Source organism: Condylura cristata, unplaced genomic scaffold, assembly GCF_000260355.1.
Source record: "Condylura cristata isolate star-nosed mole 26May11 unplaced genomic scaffold, ConCri1.0 scaffold00003, whole genome shotgun sequence".
NCBI lineage: Eukaryota > Metazoa > Chordata > Mammalia > Eulipotyphla > Talpidae > Condylura > Condylura cristata.
The window spans coordinates 27162158-27180135 of NW_004567104.1; the positions used below are offsets into that span (position 1 = coordinate 27162158).

At 39.6% G+C, this 17978-nt stretch overlaps 1 protein-coding gene across 1 annotated transcript in view; it reads right to left on the reverse strand.

The window, feature by feature from the left end:
* ATP13A5 (ATPase type 13A5) overlaps positions 1-17978 on the reverse strand; it is a 93357-nt gene that overhangs the window by 10232 nt on the left and 65147 nt on the right. The window contains exons 21-26 of the mRNA XM_004675412.2: positions 17798-17923; positions 16635-16714; positions 14226-14268; positions 11912-12021; positions 8752-8848; positions 6683-6755 (exon numbers count right to left, since the gene is read on the reverse strand). Of these exons, the coding sequence (XP_004675469.1) occupies positions 6683-6755; positions 8752-8848; positions 11912-12021; positions 14226-14268; positions 16635-16714; positions 17798-17923 (529 nt within the window). The remainder of the gene's footprint in view (positions 1-6682; positions 6756-8751; positions 8849-11911; positions 12022-14225; positions 14269-16634; positions 16715-17797; positions 17924-17978) is intronic.

Here is a 17978-nt window from a genome sequence, read left to right on the forward strand (position 1 = left end):
GACCACATGGCGCGGCAGACCTCTCCTGACCCGCCCGCTGCTCCCCTTAGCAGTGTACTTCGTGGATCTGCCTGTTCTGCTCCCCATTCTGTCTCTGGTGAAGCCTCTCGTCACCCCTGCTCCTCTGGCCTGTACCCCAGTTCTGTATGCACAAATAAATAAATAAATAAATCTTTAAAAAAATCTTTATTCTAGATATGTAGATATTTTTTATTTTCCTAGAATGCACTTTAAAAAATATAACAGGGTTGTCAGTGGGCAAAGATTAGACAGCTACAGAAAAAAAAAATTACAGCCTTCATGGAAATCATATGTTCTAACATACTGCTACAGTTCTCAGGACAGAGCAAAAAAGAAAACATAAGAAGATCTGGAACTATAAATGTCACATTTAAAGGTTTATATCATAGCCATGATTCAACTCTTGTATTCATATCTGTCATTTCCTACTACTTCATGGCTCATCACTGGTTTCTGTGATACAAGGAAGAAATTGGGCTCTGTGTTTTAGGGTTATTGTTTGTTATATTCATGGGGGAGGTTGGTGAAGAGTGGGTGTGTAGTTTGGTATGAAAAAAAATTCTACAGTAGGTGTGTAGTTTCTTCAATATGTGTTATGGGGTAATCACATCAACTCTCATTTGTAATCACATCAAGCCTCTTGCCTCTCTCTGCGTCTGGACTCTCTCTCTCTGATCTTCTCTCTCTCTCCTGTCATTTCTGGTTTTTCTTTCTTTAGACAGGACTGCAGATGTTTGAATTAATGGCCTCATCAAGGCAGAGTGCACATTCTTACCCCTTAATTTTTGCTTTCACTGTCTGATATTCTCTACCTGAAGAGGTAGTCAGTCGGGTTTGCTCACTGACTCAGCCCTCTGTGATCTGCAGGGAGGACAGGCCATGTACCCTGCCCCGGAGTGAAAAATGTGCAGCAGGACTGAACCAAAGCCATGGTCTATACCAGGACCAACTGACATACATCTTAAAGAAGAGTTGCTTAGCTTAGCACACTGAAAAATCAGCTGAATGACAGGCTACAGAGCCATGAGGGGCATTGTGAGTCACTGAGTTTGGGGGGAGAGTCTGTTATGCAGCGTTATTGTAGCCATAGCTGGTTGTGAGAGTCAATATAGAAATATTTTTAACTTTTTCCATATTACAAATTGCTACTACTCTCTGCCAGGGTATCTGTATCAGGCAATAAATGTGCAGAAAAATAATGGCTCCAATTTAGAGCTTCCCAGAGGCTATACTCAATATTATATACATCATATTATATATTAAAGATATATATTTAAGTATCATTTACGTATAAATATGAATATATATATCATTATATATTAAATATACATATTTAAGACTCATTTTATTTGCGGTAACAACTTTATGTTATAGGGCTTAAGTTAACAGCCCATCAGATGTGTGTTACCACATCACACCCAGCACCCAAGCACCCATAACCCTCCACCACATAGACCACTAGACCCTTCTGTACTTTATCACCTACCCTGCCCCTCTGCTTCTGTTAGCCTCAATTCTGCAGTCATATTTCAAGCATTTACCTACACATTGTCTCTTAAAAAATAGTTTATCTCCTTTACATCAACAGGTAAATAACCCGAGGTTCAGAAAAGTAGACTCTCTTCCTTAAAGACCCACAGTCAGTGACTGACATGAACACGTATCTGTCAGATTGTAAAGTCCCATGTTTCTCCTCTCTTGCATATTGTAGTGGAATGGATCTTATGAACTAGAAAGAATAGAATGAGATATCCTGGAATATAAGCTTGGATAGCAGTGTTGTTTATCAGAAGCCAGAGGAACTTTCCTGAATTGTCCAGTTGCCTTAAAATGATGATGATATATGTTATCAGATTGCATACAGAGGAATGAAAACTTGTGAAATATTATATTTTATACAGAATTAATCATTCCCTTCTCTGAGTTTCCACAGCACATTACTCATCCTGCTGCTATAGTGTGGGCTGTCTTGCATTAAATCTAGTTGTTTACACATGCGCTCAGCAGACTGTGAGCCCTGGAGGGAAGAAGCCTTGTCTTACTCCACTTCCTGACTCTTGCTGAGCACAGAGTAGTCCCTGCTAGGTGAGCAGACTTCACAGTTCCAAATTCTATCCTCAAAGTATATTTCTTTAGTGTTTAGCACCATTTGAATATAATGTAGCTATACTTCTGAATCATTGTCTTACTTTGTTTTGTAGACATTTTAAATTATGTACATCAAACTTCAGGAAGCTCGTTAACCCACCTAAAACTTCCAGCAACATTTTGAATGCATTTCATGAAAATTTAAGGTGTAAAGATTTATATCTTCCATGAGATTCTCCAGGGGCACCAAGACCCAGAGAGACTTAGAAGTCTGAAGCACCAGTTGGATTTATGTGAGAGACGTTATTTATGTGGTGGATGAGTGGCCTCCTCCAGCCTTCTCCTCTGGATGCTACCACTCATATGAAGTGGTTGTCCTAAAAGGAGCTCAATTATGTAACCCCACCTTTCTTCACAGAAATGATTGGCATAGGGCAGGCGTCTTATCCAAGTTAGGTCAATACATTTCCTCTCTAAAATATTAACAAATGAGAGCCTGGGTTAATAAATGTATTGTCTTATTCGCTGCCTTTGTATTTTGCCTTAAAATTTTGTGAGAACAATCAGGATATGTATAGATAAACACATAGATAAGTTAAGTATGTGATGGCATTGTCTTTTCCCACATTAATTCAGGTTTAAGGCCAAAAGACTTGAACCGGGAACCCAGCAAAGTAGGCGACTTGCTAAAAGTTATTTTACATTGATTGTCCAATTAAATTGACCCTTCATGTCTAAGATGGATGTTCACAGTTTTCAGGCTGGCAATCAAGTTTCTGTGACCTAACTCATATTTTCATATTTTACCTCTTGCTATTTCTTTTCATAGACCAGAGAGTGTAGTCAAATTGAAAAATCTCATGCCTACCATTTACCAGCTCTCTCTTGTTCTTGCTGCTTCCTTCTAACTTGAAATGCCACCCCCCTTTTTTTTGGGAAAAGATATTTGATATCTACCCATCCTTCCCATTTTGGTGCAATTATTACTTATTCCATGAAGACATCTCTGGTATCTCTCTTCTCCATTTTAGTTTCCTCCTTATCCCCACATTATCATAAATAACTTCTTTCTCTGGTTACCTAAAGTACCTACTGCCTTCTGGCAATCCACTCCTTTCCATTTGAATTTCATTCATCCAAGTATGTGAATGCCCCATTAAACTCTCAATTTCATCAATCAGCCTTTTTATGCCCCAGGTACCTACGTGTCTAACACCAACTATTACAGATGAACACTTATTTAAGTGGGTATTGATGGGACATTTCCTTTTGTCTGAGGGATGCTTCAGGATCTTATTTGCAAGCAGTGAATGGTAAGTGGAGATTTAATGTAAAAAGAGATGATGGCCATTTCTCCACAATACCTACTAAAGGGATGCCCTACTGGACCTTCACTATGTACTATGTACAGACTATATATGAAGGAAAGCCACAGTATTATCAACAATCATTTAAAAGGAATTGCTCGAAACAGCATAAACTGTGGCTTTCTTCCTAGAATTACTCTACGCTAAACGAGGGGAGGTAATAAAACCATTCCAGGGGACACTTGCATTAGTTTTTTTTTTTTTAAAAAAGATTTATATATTTGTTCATACAGAACTGGGGTACAGGCTTGAGGCTCAGGGGCGGCGAGAGGCTTCACCAGAGACAGAGTAGGGAGCAGAACAGCAGATCGACGAAGTACACTGCTGAGGGGAGCAGCGGGCGGGTCAGGAGAGGTCTGCCGTGCCATGTTGTCACCTCCGGGACAGGCGGGAATCGAACTCATGCAGAAGTGGTTTCAGCTTCTTAGTGCAGTGCTTGAACCCGCTGCGCCACCAGGGAGGGCTGCATTAGTTTTGACAGGAGTTTATCCTCACTCATTCCCCTTTGCAATAGTGGGGGGGGGGCGCGGGGGGAGACAGTAAGAGCAAGCTCAGCATCCACTACCTGGTAGCTCAAGTAGAAGCTAAGGAAATTGACCCGGCTAGAGGAAACTTCCCAGAGGGGATATCTGCTGCAGTAGCCCTGCAGTAGAAAAAGGCTTGTGGTAGGTGCTAGTGGAAGGCAGTTGCTAAATGGAATCCTGAGGGGTCAGAAAGAAAGAGCACCACATAGGTGAGGCAATGTAGTCTAATATATAGGTAAGTTCTGGAAAGGTCAAGAACTCACCAGATGAGCCCATGTACACTACTGGAATTTAGATGGCCACCATTTAGAGGGCACTTAGCAGGAGAGAACTATAATACCCCACATATGTAAGATGCCCTTTGGTCTTGCTGTCAGTCCTTGAAGCAGGGTTCAAGAGTAGGTTACACAAAGGAAGTAGAGACCATGGCCTTCTCCCCCATAGCTTGCTCCAAGCAATAGGTCAGGCATTGATCTAAGGAAAGGAAAACTTTGAAATGGATGAAAACCAAGTGTTAATTTTGGACTTTTCATATCTAAAGATGTAACAGTTTAACCTGTGGACTTGATCCAGACATGATCTGCCTCTGGAATGGCTGCAAGTATGGGGAAACATACGTAAAGGCAATGGGTTCAAAATAAAACCTGGTAATCTCACCAGTCTAATCTATTTACTGAACCATTACACATTTATTAATAATTGGAAAAAATATTGTCATTCTGATAAAACAGTATGCTTTTCATTTATCACTTTCTGAGACCCCTTTTCTCCCACTGGTAACAATGGTCTTCCTTAAGTTATCCCAACTATCCCTCTGAATCCCTTCTGAGATAAAAGGCTAAATTTCACAGGGTGAACCACTGGCATGAAGGTCAACAGGCTAATGTCAAGAGAAAGAGTAAAGTGAACCCATCCATGTGAAACTCAAATTCATAACCAATATGGAAATAAATGTAAAAGCTCAAAATAACATCTTCAAGGTCAACTAACAATTCCAAGGTAAGTTTACAGCTATCACTCATGTTATTGGATTTCTAATCAGAGGATCTACTTGTATACAGCCCACTTCTCTCCCAGGAAGTCATCTCAAAAGAAGAATAAGAGGGGGCCTCCCTGTTGGCGCAGCAGGTTAATGCACAGCACTAAGAAGCTAAAGCCACTTCAGCGTGAGCTTGATCCCCACCCTGGAGCTGACCCACATGGCCTGGCAGATCTCTCCTGACCTGCCCACTGCTCCCCTCAGTAGTGTACTTCATGGGTTGGCCTGTTCTGCTCCCCACTCTGTTTCTGGTGAATCCTTTCACTGCCCCTGCACCTCTGACCTGTACCCCATTTCTGTATGCATAAATAAAGACATCTTTTTTTTTTTTTTTTTTTAAAGCAGAATAAGAGGACAGGTGCAGAGTCTATCCTTCATCTTGTCATGAGTGTTTGCAGTGTGTACCTCCCTGCGTTGGATACTGGACATGCTTCCTTTTATCTGAGCCTCATGGTCCTCTAAGGACATGTCCTATAAGGAAAGGATTTATTAAAATTATTAACTAAAGGTTGCATAAATGGGGAGTGGTGAAAGATAGCCACGGTCTTCACCTTCATGCTACTGCCTACTAACTTAACTCTTACATTCCCCTGGTCTTTTTTCATTTTAGCATCATTGAGCATGTTCTCAATTAAAGCCCACAAACTGTTTAAAATATGCAATACTACAGAAGCAACATCAGTGATTCATAATTAACCAGCCATGTGAATATTAATAATACATAAAAACATTTTCATGGGTTATGACTAGATCTTTCAACCTTGAGATTCAAAATTGATATTACTTATATCTTTGACACTGCTAAGTTTTGTCATTAGGTTGATATAATAAATGACTTCAATATCAGTTTTAAGATGCTCTATGACATACTTAGGATTAATAATATCTTACATTGCCTGGTGTTTTGCCTGCTATTTTTCATAACACTATTGTTGAATATGGAAAAAGGAAAACTGCCATTCTTTTTTTTTTCTCTCTCTGTTGAGGCAGTCACCTTACTCACTTGTTAAAAGCTAGTATCAAGCCCTGAGTTCTTTGATAGGTAATACTTTATCATTGTCATCTCAAAGAAAGAAAATGAGCAATAGTCATATTATTGCTTTTGAGAGCATTCCCCTAGAATAAAACACTAGCATTTGCTCTCACACATCAAAGACCCAGCAAAACTCTGTGGTTTCTCACCACCAATTCACCCGCATGGTGGGCAGTCCACCGGGATCACAACCAAGATGAAAAAATGCACAAAAAGAAGAATGATGTAAAATAAATAAATAAATAAAATAAAAGGACAAAATTTTTAGAAGGTAAAACAAAACAAAACAAAACACATACACCTCTGGTTTCTCATCCATGTAAAGTAGAGCTGAAAAATGGAAAGTGACCTTTGGGTTTGAAATTTTGCCCTTCCTAGATTCTTAGTATCTTTTTCTATATGCCAGATATAAATCTATTAAAATGTCATGCAATTTTAAGAGGTTAAGACTGTTTGCTATAAAGAGGAATTCAAGTGTGAACTTACCCCAAAACTACTTTCCAAAAAAAATCACAGGTGATGAAGTTTTAGTAGTTAAGGTACATCTTCTCAGAAGCTCTGATTTGTGCATTACTAGAATTTCATGGATAAATACAAATAAAGAGCTTACTTGTTAAACAGACCATCAGGGTAATGGCTACATCTTGCATGAGATACTGGTAATTCCCAAAGAGTTGTAGTTGCTGAAAAGAAAAAGAAAAAGAAAGTGTGGCTTCTGCCCTCATTGCTCTTACTTATTTATTTATGTATGTATTTATTTATTTATCTATCTATCTATCTATCTATCTATCTTTTTAAACTCTTTTTGAAAGGAGTCAGGAGGCAACTGTTATTTTTCTCCCTACTTTGAAAAACAAAAACTGATTCACCTAAGACCTTTAGCAACTTATTGGACAGGATAAAACAAAACTATTATTTTCCCATCATTTAACTTAATTTCACGCTAGCAATGAGAGTCACTGAGTTAGGAAAGCCCCACCAGTTTCTTTCTGGTAGCTGCAATTCCAGCCTGGATAGTTGCATCCTCAACATTAAACACTAAAGCCTGAAAGTTCTGCTGGGAACTTCAAACTCTGAAGTGAAAGCCTCAAGTCATTTAACAGGTGTTTCTTACTCAGGGTTAAATCCACAATATACTTCTCGCAGAGTCCACTTACTTTCACAACCAAGCAAGTGTCCCATGGAAGTCCACTGCAGACTTTAATCTGGTCTACCTTCCATTCTAATGTTTGTGTAGATGTAGAACTTCTAAAGTGACACTTATGAATTTAAACAGAAGCATTTTAATACAAAATCCAAATCCTTACTCTGCAAGAACTTGCATTTGATTGCAACATCTTTTGTAGCCAGGTGGCACCTCCTTCATAGTTGTAACCTGAGCACTAAATTATAATCTAGTTCTGAGCATATTGTCAATCAGATTTATGCAAAGATAAGATAGCTCTGGTCTCTCAGTGGTTAAGTCAAAGGCCCAGGAGATTCTGGGTGAAACCCTTGGAGGGGGGGAACTTTACTTAGATTTAGACCATCAGAGTTACTTCAGAGTGGACGGTGGCTCCAATCTTATCCATGAAGAGTTGGGAACTTAAGTTCTGCTTTCATATTTTTGAGAGGTAACAAAATGGTCCTTTGGTGTCCCTCTCATTCTCCTGTACTTTCTCTGTATTCTTTTCGACCTCCAAATATGCAGGGAGATGTGGAAGAGGGAGAAATTTTCAAAGGCTGTTTTAATTCTCATTTTAGGAGCAGCTTTCACAGAACTCTGGTGGACACTGGATATTAGCCAACCTGACAGCCTACAGGTAGATAAAGAGTTGACTAAGGTCAAGACTTAGTTGCTTATACTAATAGGAACAAAACTTGTTCTAAAACCAGTGTCTCTAATTTCTAGTCTAGTTTCTAGCCACTTGTCTGCTCCTTAACCCTCTGAGTGTCAGTCACCCTTGTGAGTAACAGCCAGTCAGTTGTGTGAGTTCATGGTCTTCTCATTCACCTCTCAAATGTCTCAGGAAACAGTAAGGCAGTTCCCTGGAAGCATTTCCCTAAATCTGTTGAATCAGCTGACTGTAGAGCAAGTTATGTCTGAATTAATAAAGATTATTTTGTGTGCATGTACAGTTCTTTTGTAGAGCTAAATCTTAAGTGAATATTTTTAACATTCAAGTTTAAGAGTCTTCTGAAAATGTTTAAATAATTGCTAATCCAAATGACATGTCTAAGAATGTGGTTCAGGGCAAGCTCAGAAATAAAGCTCCAATGTGGGAGTTTTTCTAGCTTGTGAGCCCTTCAAAGTCAAATTCAACTTCGTTCTCTTTATCTCCTCTTAGTCTTTGCCAAAAATATTCCACAGTTGGAGCCTGATCCATTTCCTGCTGAGTTATATTTAGGATGCTCTAAATCGCTCTTCATACTCCTAATGAAGAAACAGAAGCTCAAAGAGGTCAACTGTCTCAGGTTATCAGGAGAAAATGACACTCCTAGAAAACTGATCCACCTCTACTTATTTCTAGCTCTCTATTTCTGGCATAGTTATACCCAGTCCCCAAGTTTATAGTCATTCATCTTAAGGAATGCCACTTATTTAGAAAACATTAAATCCTTTGTAGGAGAAGTATCCCCCAAATAAACCAGGGAATTAAAATGCAATTAGAAATGGGAAGAAATTATTGTGGTCCATACCCAATAGAGCAGTGATGTACCAATAAACTGAATTATGCCATACATGGTCAGGTATTTAAATACCCCAAAGGATGAAACCAGAGCTGCTCGGCCTTCTCTGCTCAAAAAAAAAAAAAAAACAAAAAAACAGTTTGTCATCTATGACATGTATCAGCCTATTTTATAGTACAAAAATAGCTCAATTTTAATAACATGTTGATATACATTTATTTAATCACTGACTCATCCTTCCAACTATTTAATTATTCATTCACTCATTCATTCTCTCCTTCAGTCATTACCTCATGCAGTGGTTCATATATCTTTTTTTATATTTGGGGCTTAGGAGGTACTACCATTATATTAATAATAGTCATAGAAGATATTAAATGATTCAGGCACAGACCTTATTTCCAACAAGTTTTCAGTGAATTGAAAGATTAACATGTGAAAAGCAAAACAAACAAATATAGCCTTAAAAACTTTTGCTTAACAAGTATATAACCTCCTCTTTAAAATATTCCTTTTTAGCTGTTATTCTGTGAAACAGAAGCTTGGTTGGACAGTGGCTTTTGACATGAGGTGACAGAATTAGGAGAGAGTGAGGAAAAAGGCAGTAGAAAACCCACATTTCCCTCATGTCCTGTTCCTAGTGACTTGGACACTTGTTCAAAGACTCAACAGAAAAGGAACATGAGAAGGGAAACCTAAAAAGTCAAACTAATAACCACTTTTCCTCAGATGATAATGGTCAGTGAGAGATGGGCCAGGATGCTCTGAGCTGATGTCCTCTACCAGCTAAGTGGAATCACCATTTGTTTTCAACAGAGGGTAGAGCAGAAAGACAAGTTGAGATGGGATACATGTGCAAAGGTTTGGTCTTTTTTGACCAAACCTTCTGTAATTATATACACTTCTAGGAAAATAAAGACACCTAGATTCAAAGAAAAGTGCAAAAAAGCATTCTAAGAAAAGCATAAATGATGCTTGCATGGTCTCCAAACTTACTGCTTATTCCTCAGGGTTATGACTTTGGAAAACTCACACATTTATTGATGCATTCCACAAATATCCACTGACTATCTGCTAGGCACAATGATATAAAAATGAATCAGATACAGTTCACCCCCAAAAGGACTTGAACACTAACAAGAAATCAACCATGTTTCAAAGGATAGCAATAAAACCCATGGCCCTGGACCTGCGCATCTAATACTGTACTTCATTGACCTTCTGGAAGATGTTTTCTCAAGAATAAGTTTGCACTCAGGATGACATGGGTAAAATGAGCCTAGCAGAGCTGAACCATATCTAATTTTTATGAATTCATGAAATATAAAAGCAAGAGTTTTTACCCTGAAGCCTTACTAAACCATCTGCCACTAGAGAAATTTTCCATCATGACTTGTATTTCGAAACTGTATTTGCATTCATGAATGCACAAGGCCATGTGCAAGAGAAAGAGCATCTGAAGTTCAAATGTCACTGATTTGGGGATGCATCAAATTGGCACTTTGTGCAACCACATGGGGCTTCAGACACCCCATGTCTAGCCTTCACACCTGGTGCCCAATTGATCTCTACAACCTCCACTGAGGAACCTCCAGTCCAATTGGGCTAGAAAGCCCTGCTCTCTCCAGCTAAAACCCTGTTTCTGAATGTGCTTCTCCATTTCCTTCACCTGGAATTCCCTCCCACCTACTTGCTGTTTATCTAACTCCTAGCCATCCTTCAAGCTGCAACTTCCCTGCTGAAACCTTCCCTCCTGGCTTGAATTATCACACTCAACTACAGGAATAATTACTGCCTTTGAGTTTTGAGATGTTACTATATTGAAAGCTGATTTCGTGAGCATCTCTCACATCGGGCAGAAGATTCTCTGCTTAGGGATTGTACCTATCACTATATTGATCTATCTCCTTTACTGCAGTGTTGGGCCTCCAGGGCAAGCCTCTACCCCTTTTTTAGTGCACATTTCCAAGTACATTTCAACAGCACTCCAGGAGTTGTTGATGCTGAGAGCAGGTGCCAGGGTAGGGCCCTGAGCACTTTCACTTTGTAGTCATCATGACACGAGCCTTATGACACGAGCCTGGGTTAAGGCAATGGGGAGAGTGAAGAAATGTTTGGAGAAGCTCTCTGAAAGACAAATGCATTCAACATAATATCTGAGTGGCTAGAGATGAAGAAGAAGCAAGAGTAAAAGCACTTCCCCTCCATAACAAAGGGCTAGACTGGTCTCAGAAACCGGGAACATGGAAATTGGAAAGACAAGCTGCTCTGGATAAGGGCAAGTGACGTGGTCTGGGTGTGGGGGTGGGGGGGACACCACCCGGCACAAATGGATGTGCTTCTCCATTTCCCTCCATTCCCTCTATTTCCATGGAGGTAGCGGCATCCAGCTGGAGAAGTCCAGCTGTCTGGCTAATATGTGGCAGATGGGGGTCATGAAATTTCAGTGAACAATTCCTTCGTCAGGCTTCCCGCTCAGCGGTACCGATGAACCTGCTGGGAACTTCATCACTGACTCTTGTCTGAACCTCAGGACTTAGTTATTTTTTCCAGATCCCTGGCATTGAAGAGGGTTCCAAGGTACCCCAGAGTGTTATGTATAGGAAGCAACAGGGAATAAGACTTGTGAACAAAATATGAAGTGTAATGTTTTATTCTTAGCTACATTTAAAATAAATAGAAATGACATGAAAAATGAGAGTGGTGTAGAGGTGAGGGGTGAGGCAGCTATGTTAGGAAAATACTTTTTAATTCCTTCCCCTTCCATGGCAGTCAATTATAATCTCTTTCATGTAATCTTTTTTGGACACTCACTAGTTTATATTTTGGATACATAACCCTATTCGGGGGAGCGATCCCCTCAACTCTTGAAAGAATGGCACCAGGAAACATCCAACATACAAAATAGAGGAGAGGTGAGAAATGAAACCTGTTTTTAAATATTATATTGAACTTTTGACTGTTGATGCAGTCACTTATCCTGTAAGACTTAGCAAAAGTCACTTTTTGTCACCTACCTGTATTCTCAAACAGCACTGATGGTGCTCGCCTTTGCATATACTTCCATTATGGCATTCACCACTTTAAATTATAGTTGAACTCTGACTATGTCCAGAAGCAGACACGGAGCCCATGGGCCAAAGGGGAAAAAGGGAAAGAAGTGGCTTACTTGATGAGATGAGGCACACACTCGATGTTGGCAGTTTTCGAGGTGAAAGGGGATGCCACAGATGCCTCCTGCTCTGACAGTGAAATGCCCGCATGAGCCATTTTTAAAGCCTGGAATAATAAATCCACATTACCCCATGACTCCTGGAGCCAGGCTCTAACTATTCAAACACCAGGAAGCTACTCACCACATTACAGAGTTAGAACATGGAGCCCTTCCTCCTCTTGGTCTCTGTTTATGCTGCTCCTCTACCTGGAATACTCCCTGCCCTTGATCTACAAAGTCAACAACGAATGAGGCACCAGCTAAACAATGGCCCAGAGGGAGAAGAGTGGTGTGTGTTTTTTGGTTGTGGGTCAGGTAGATGTGATGGAAAGAAATGGAAACGCCCCTGTAAGGAGTCTACTGAAAAGATGACAATGCCTGGATGCATACTTGTGGAAGGGAGCCTTCACTTTCACAGTTCTTTCCCTTAACAGGTCATCTTCAAAGACAAAAGGAAAAGATAGTCAGCCCACATCTCTCCCAAGGCTGCTGATCTAGCCAACCAGCTCAAAGCTGAGATGAAGTCTGGGGCAAAGAGTCTCTTCACGGGAGACAGGGGTCAAGTCATCACAGACGCATTCCAGAACATGTACTGCTCCACCAAATTAAGAGCCAATTAATTTCTCATCAAAACTGGAAACTGTCCAGAGATTGCACAGAGGAGACAATGGCCAAGAGGTGAGCCAGTGAGCCCCTGCTTTTCTCGGAATTATGTGGACATATAGCAAGATTTTACATTTCTGTTGTTTTGGAGAACTATAAAATACCTATAAAATACCAATGCTTGCCTTGGCTAGAAGGCACTAGATTCGTGTTCAAAAGGTATTAGAATGTTTCCTTCTTCCTCTTTTCTCCCTACTTTTCCTTTCTTTTTTTTTTCTTTTTTTGCATTTCTGTGATATAAATCAAGACCATCTACTCTACAAAAGGGCTAGATTCAGGCATGATTCTTCCTCCATCAGACAACAAACCTTCTGAGGGCAGAGACTATATCCATCATAGCATTCAATTTCTTTGCTTTGGTCTAACTCCACACAATTGCTGAGCATGAGGACTCATTCTAGTTTTTGATGAGCAGACTAACCACCAGTTGTTTATCATGGAACATAGGCAGAAAAATTCATAAATCTAAAGTTTGAACATAGTTTTTCATAGAAATTTGAAGAAACTAAGAAGTAAAACAAATACCTAGAACTTTTAAAAATTTCTATATAACTTATTTATTTGTATGTATTTTACATCATTGTTCATTTTTTGTACAATGTTTGCTTTCTCCTCTCAGGTGTACTCCCCATAGAATTCCCACCACCAATTCACCCGTGCACCATTCCCATAGTCCCTTGTGCTCTTCCTGATCTTGTTTTGATCTCTCTCCCTCCCCTTCCCCTGCAAAATGTCTGATTTATAGTTGCCTGTTAATTTTTTCATTATTATTTTTCCCTGATCCCTTATTTGGTTCCTTTATATTCCCTCTATAAGTGAAACCATTTGATGTTTTTCTTTTTCCTTTCACTAAGTATAAACCCTCCTGACTCTATCCATGTTGCTGTAAATTGAATCAGTTTATCTTTTTTAAAAACAATCCTTTTCACATTTTGTCCCATGAATTAGCTAAAAATCTTTTTCTTATGTGCACAAATCTTTCTTTCAACCAGTTCATCAAACCTCAGATTATAAAGTATGTACTCTCTTCTATCATTGAAGAGAAGCTATCTTCAAAGAATCATTTAAGTTTTGATAAAGTATGTAATAATTAGTTTGGTTTAGAATTTCATTGAATAAGAATCTTGAGATAAAGCCAACTCTAGAAACAAATTCGGGGGTAGAATTTGGCAGACATAAATATAAATTACACATAATTCAAAACCTTAAACCATCATTTTCAAAGTTTTCCATCACTAAGACCTTTCTAGCTATGTGACTTCAGGCAAAAAAAAAAAAAGTTCCTCTTTGTGAGACTCATTTCTTTATTGACAACATGAAAGATTTTAATCAGCTTTCTTGTAATGTCCCTTTTGAGTCTGAAATGTAGGAGTCTAAATAGCCTTACTTGTCTTTGTTATTCTAGAAATTACCAGAAAACAGCTGAAGTGACTCATCTCACTTGACTCCTTTCTACATCCAACCCACACTCAGGTAGAAGTGGATTAACAGCAAAATAATCAAGTGATTGCTGACAGCAGGATGAAGCTCTAGACCAAAGGGGACTGCTGGGTCCTCAAGAGTAAAAGAGGCAAACTGCCCGAACTAGTGGAAACATTCTACTCACCCCACAGTCATTAGCGCCATCTCCACACATGCCCACATAATAACTGCAGGGGAAAGGATAAGAAAAATGAATAACTTAACACTTCCCTTAAGTAACTGCCATCATAACCAGCTCACATAGAATGTGTGTGTGTGAGCCTGAGTGTGTGAATATCCCAAACGTGTGGAATCAGGCAGAAGGAAAATGGCTAGGAGATAAACAGGCTCCGTAAAATAAGGCCATTGGATTATTTAAATTGTTCCAATCAGTCCTTCCAAGGACATCCACAAAAATGATCACACATGGCAAAAGAGGTCCTGTTTGATTATATGCACCGAGGCCAAGCATTTGCGTGTGCGGCCTCATCCTCACACCTCCCACTCAGCCTCATGCACAGATCACAACCAGACCCATCTGTTGTTGATTGTTGACTGCTGCTGAGAGTTTAAAGTTCAGACACTGGGATAAGAAATACTTGAGAAATAGTTTAACAGATATAACTAGAAACATATACACATACTCTTGATGCATCTTGAAGTGAAAATGAGATGATATGTTCCCCATCTATATCAGTTTGACTGTTGCAAATACAACGATATAAATAGCAGAGTAAATATTATAGCTGTTGCCAAAGGAAAGTAATTTCTGATGCAAGGAGCACTGTCTGCTAAGTAAATAGGACATTATAGGTATTGTACATTATAGATATTGATTAATGGCAATACTAATAAAGACTCAGCTGCAATTTTCTAAAAACACATGAAATAACAAAATCAATACAAGGGAAAATGAAGTTCTCAGAGAATTTCATTATTATTCGTTGACACATAACAAATGATCATCTTATAGTCAAACATGGTGAAATAATATAAGCAAGTTCATATGGGTCAACTGAATATTTGGGGAATATGTAATCAATGGCATGCCTGAGCAATGCATGTTTGTTAAAATGGCATCCTTTCCTCGGACTTAAAGTACATATCTAGTTGATAAGTCACAGGAGAAACCTCACATCTTCGAGTGTTACCTGAATTCAGAAACATAACTCAGACCATCATTCACACATGGCCACTGTTAAGGATATGGAAAGAAAGATCAAGAAAAATTGAGAAGATAGCATATTCAGAAACAGTCTATCTCCTCCTAAATTGATTTTTCCTTAGAGGAATATAACTTTTCAAGATAACCATTTAAGTTTGCAACATTTCTCAGGTGTTTGAGAAGGGTAAAATTATTTTCTTCAGTCAATATCGTAAGATGATCATGTAAGTAAAATGGTCATTTAGACACTGGTTACCAGCCCAGTCTGGAGGCATTATGGGTGTTCATGGGCAGTATTTGAAACTTCCCTGGGAATGATTATGCAACAAAAGATAGCCATAAAAGGCAGTTTTCTGATTAGACCCATTATTTATCAACAGCTATTTAAAATTTCACTGTTCTCTGTTCTTTTTCCCATGTCAGAAACCTACAGTCCAGAATTTGTAACATCCCTAGCAAGTAACAGGCACGCCCAGTATTAAGAACTATTTCACTCCAATGTGAGTTGGCCATCTGTATTTCTGAAGGAAATTGGAGAGATGGGAGCTCCTTTTATGGCTAATGTTGACATCCAAATCCAACCCCCATCCACAGTTTTAAAAACTGCCAGTCCCCCTCTTTCCTGAAATTACTCATGTACCTTCTGATGAACTAATCTCAAGTAATTCCAGGTGATAACACTCAAGTTCCCCCATCATTCCCATCTTGAACTATACAAAATGTTTCTATTCTCTACATCTATGCAGAGAGCTTTCTTCTAAGATATCTGTATGGACTACAAACCAAATGCTGACTGTGGTGTGAAGCTTCTGAATGACCCTCCGTGTTCCTCAGAGATCCCTCACCTGCTGATATTCCTGACAGTTTATAATATACTCCTTAGAGTGTGGGCTCAGCCAGTGCTTCAGATTGGAAGGACACAGTAAAAGTAATGGGATATCACTTCTGGGAAACACGAGAAATAACCACCTATCCTCACCCTAACACCAGGTCTTCATTGCTTGCTCACAGTATGGAAGCCAGCTGCCACGTGGCGAGCTTCTTTACAACAATCTGTGTGGCAAAGAACTAAGGGTGGCTTTTCTCCACCAGCCAGTAAAATACTGGGGCTCTCTGAGGCTCTTTGTCTAACCACCCCAGGGCTGAATTCTGCCACAGGTGAGTGCAGTGGGGAGGGAGGGGGAAATATCCTGCCCCTGGAGCGCTGAGCACACTGAATCTTGGCCAACAGCCAAGTCCCCCATCAAGGAGACTCAGCTAAGCCCACTTGGATTCGGAACTATAGAAAAGTGTAACAACTGGTGTGATTCCAAGTCACTCAATCTTAGGGTAATTTGATAGATAGCAGCAGAGAGCTAATACTCTCTCTTTTCATGCAGTAATACCTACTTTAATTTCTGAAATTCTTCAACTAGGCTTGATTTCTGCCCAGGAGACATTCTTGCAAAAATGGTTCCATTGACCAGAATCTAAAGAGAAAAGCAATGGCTGGGTTAAGATAAGGAAGAAGAACACTCTTGAAAGAAAAGAACAACCCTGAAAAATCCCTCCTGGCCACCATTTTAATGTTATTAGACCAAATGTCAGGAAGGGGAGCAAGAGGATTTAATGTTTTAATATTTAATTTTCCCCTTCACTTTCTCCATCAAAACTCTATTGCTTCTTTCCAGGGTATTGTTGAGAGATGAGGTCACTGCCAATTAAGAATAATAACTAAAGTGTAACTGAATGGATGGGGCAAAACACTTTTTGGAAATACAGTGCTTTTTACTAAACACTACGTCCATGATCACAGAATAGGAGAGGAAAGGGCAACAGACTGAGGTGAGAAACAAGGTCCTATTCCCAGCTGAGTCCCAACTAGCTCTGCAAACCTTCACCAAGCACCTTAAACTCTCTGAGTTTCATTTCCTATCTCTACAACGGGGAATTACTAACAGCTTTCTAGAAGTCTTTGGGGTCTAGATTCTGTGTTCCTTGACTGGAAAGTGGGCAGAATTTTCAAGATGCTGCTAACAGATTGTTGCTGCCCTCAACTTGTGCTGCACTTATCCCCTTCACTCTGACAACACAACCCCGCACAGCACTATTTTAAAACAGACACACAGAGGACAAGATAACAAATGATTCTGGAAATAAACCATGGGTCCACTGTGTCCTTCTGCAGTAATTTAAGAATGCAGGCAAGATGGAAGAGAGCTCTGCCTAACACAATCTGAGGCTTTCAGAGAAGAGGTGACCCACAAACCAGCAGCCTGTTGGGACAGCCTGGAGGAGGTGGCAGTGGGGGGCTGGGATTGAAGTGACCATAGGGGGAGGATGGTGCCAGAATTTCCATGCTGAAGTGGAAGTCACATGGATCTGCAGGGCCAGCAGGCATGGGTGGAGCATGAACATTTCTGAAGGAGTAATATCCCTTTGGGGGTGTTGATACTCTAATTCGGAGACAAACTTACTAATCATCATTATCACTAATCTCTTCCCTTTTTTTTTTTTTTTTTGCTTTGCCAACTTGAAGAATAAATCAAAACACTGCATTTTTCAGTACTTACTTTTGGAAGAAAGCTGTTGAAATGCTGAGTTATCACTTGGTATGACTGCCCACTCATTGCAAAATGGTAACACTTCCTTCTTTCTCCATCAGGCACCGAACTATTTCCAATGTTAATGTAGGTTTCCTAAAATCAAAAGGTATTATTTATTTCTTTTTTAAAATAAAGATTTATTTACTTT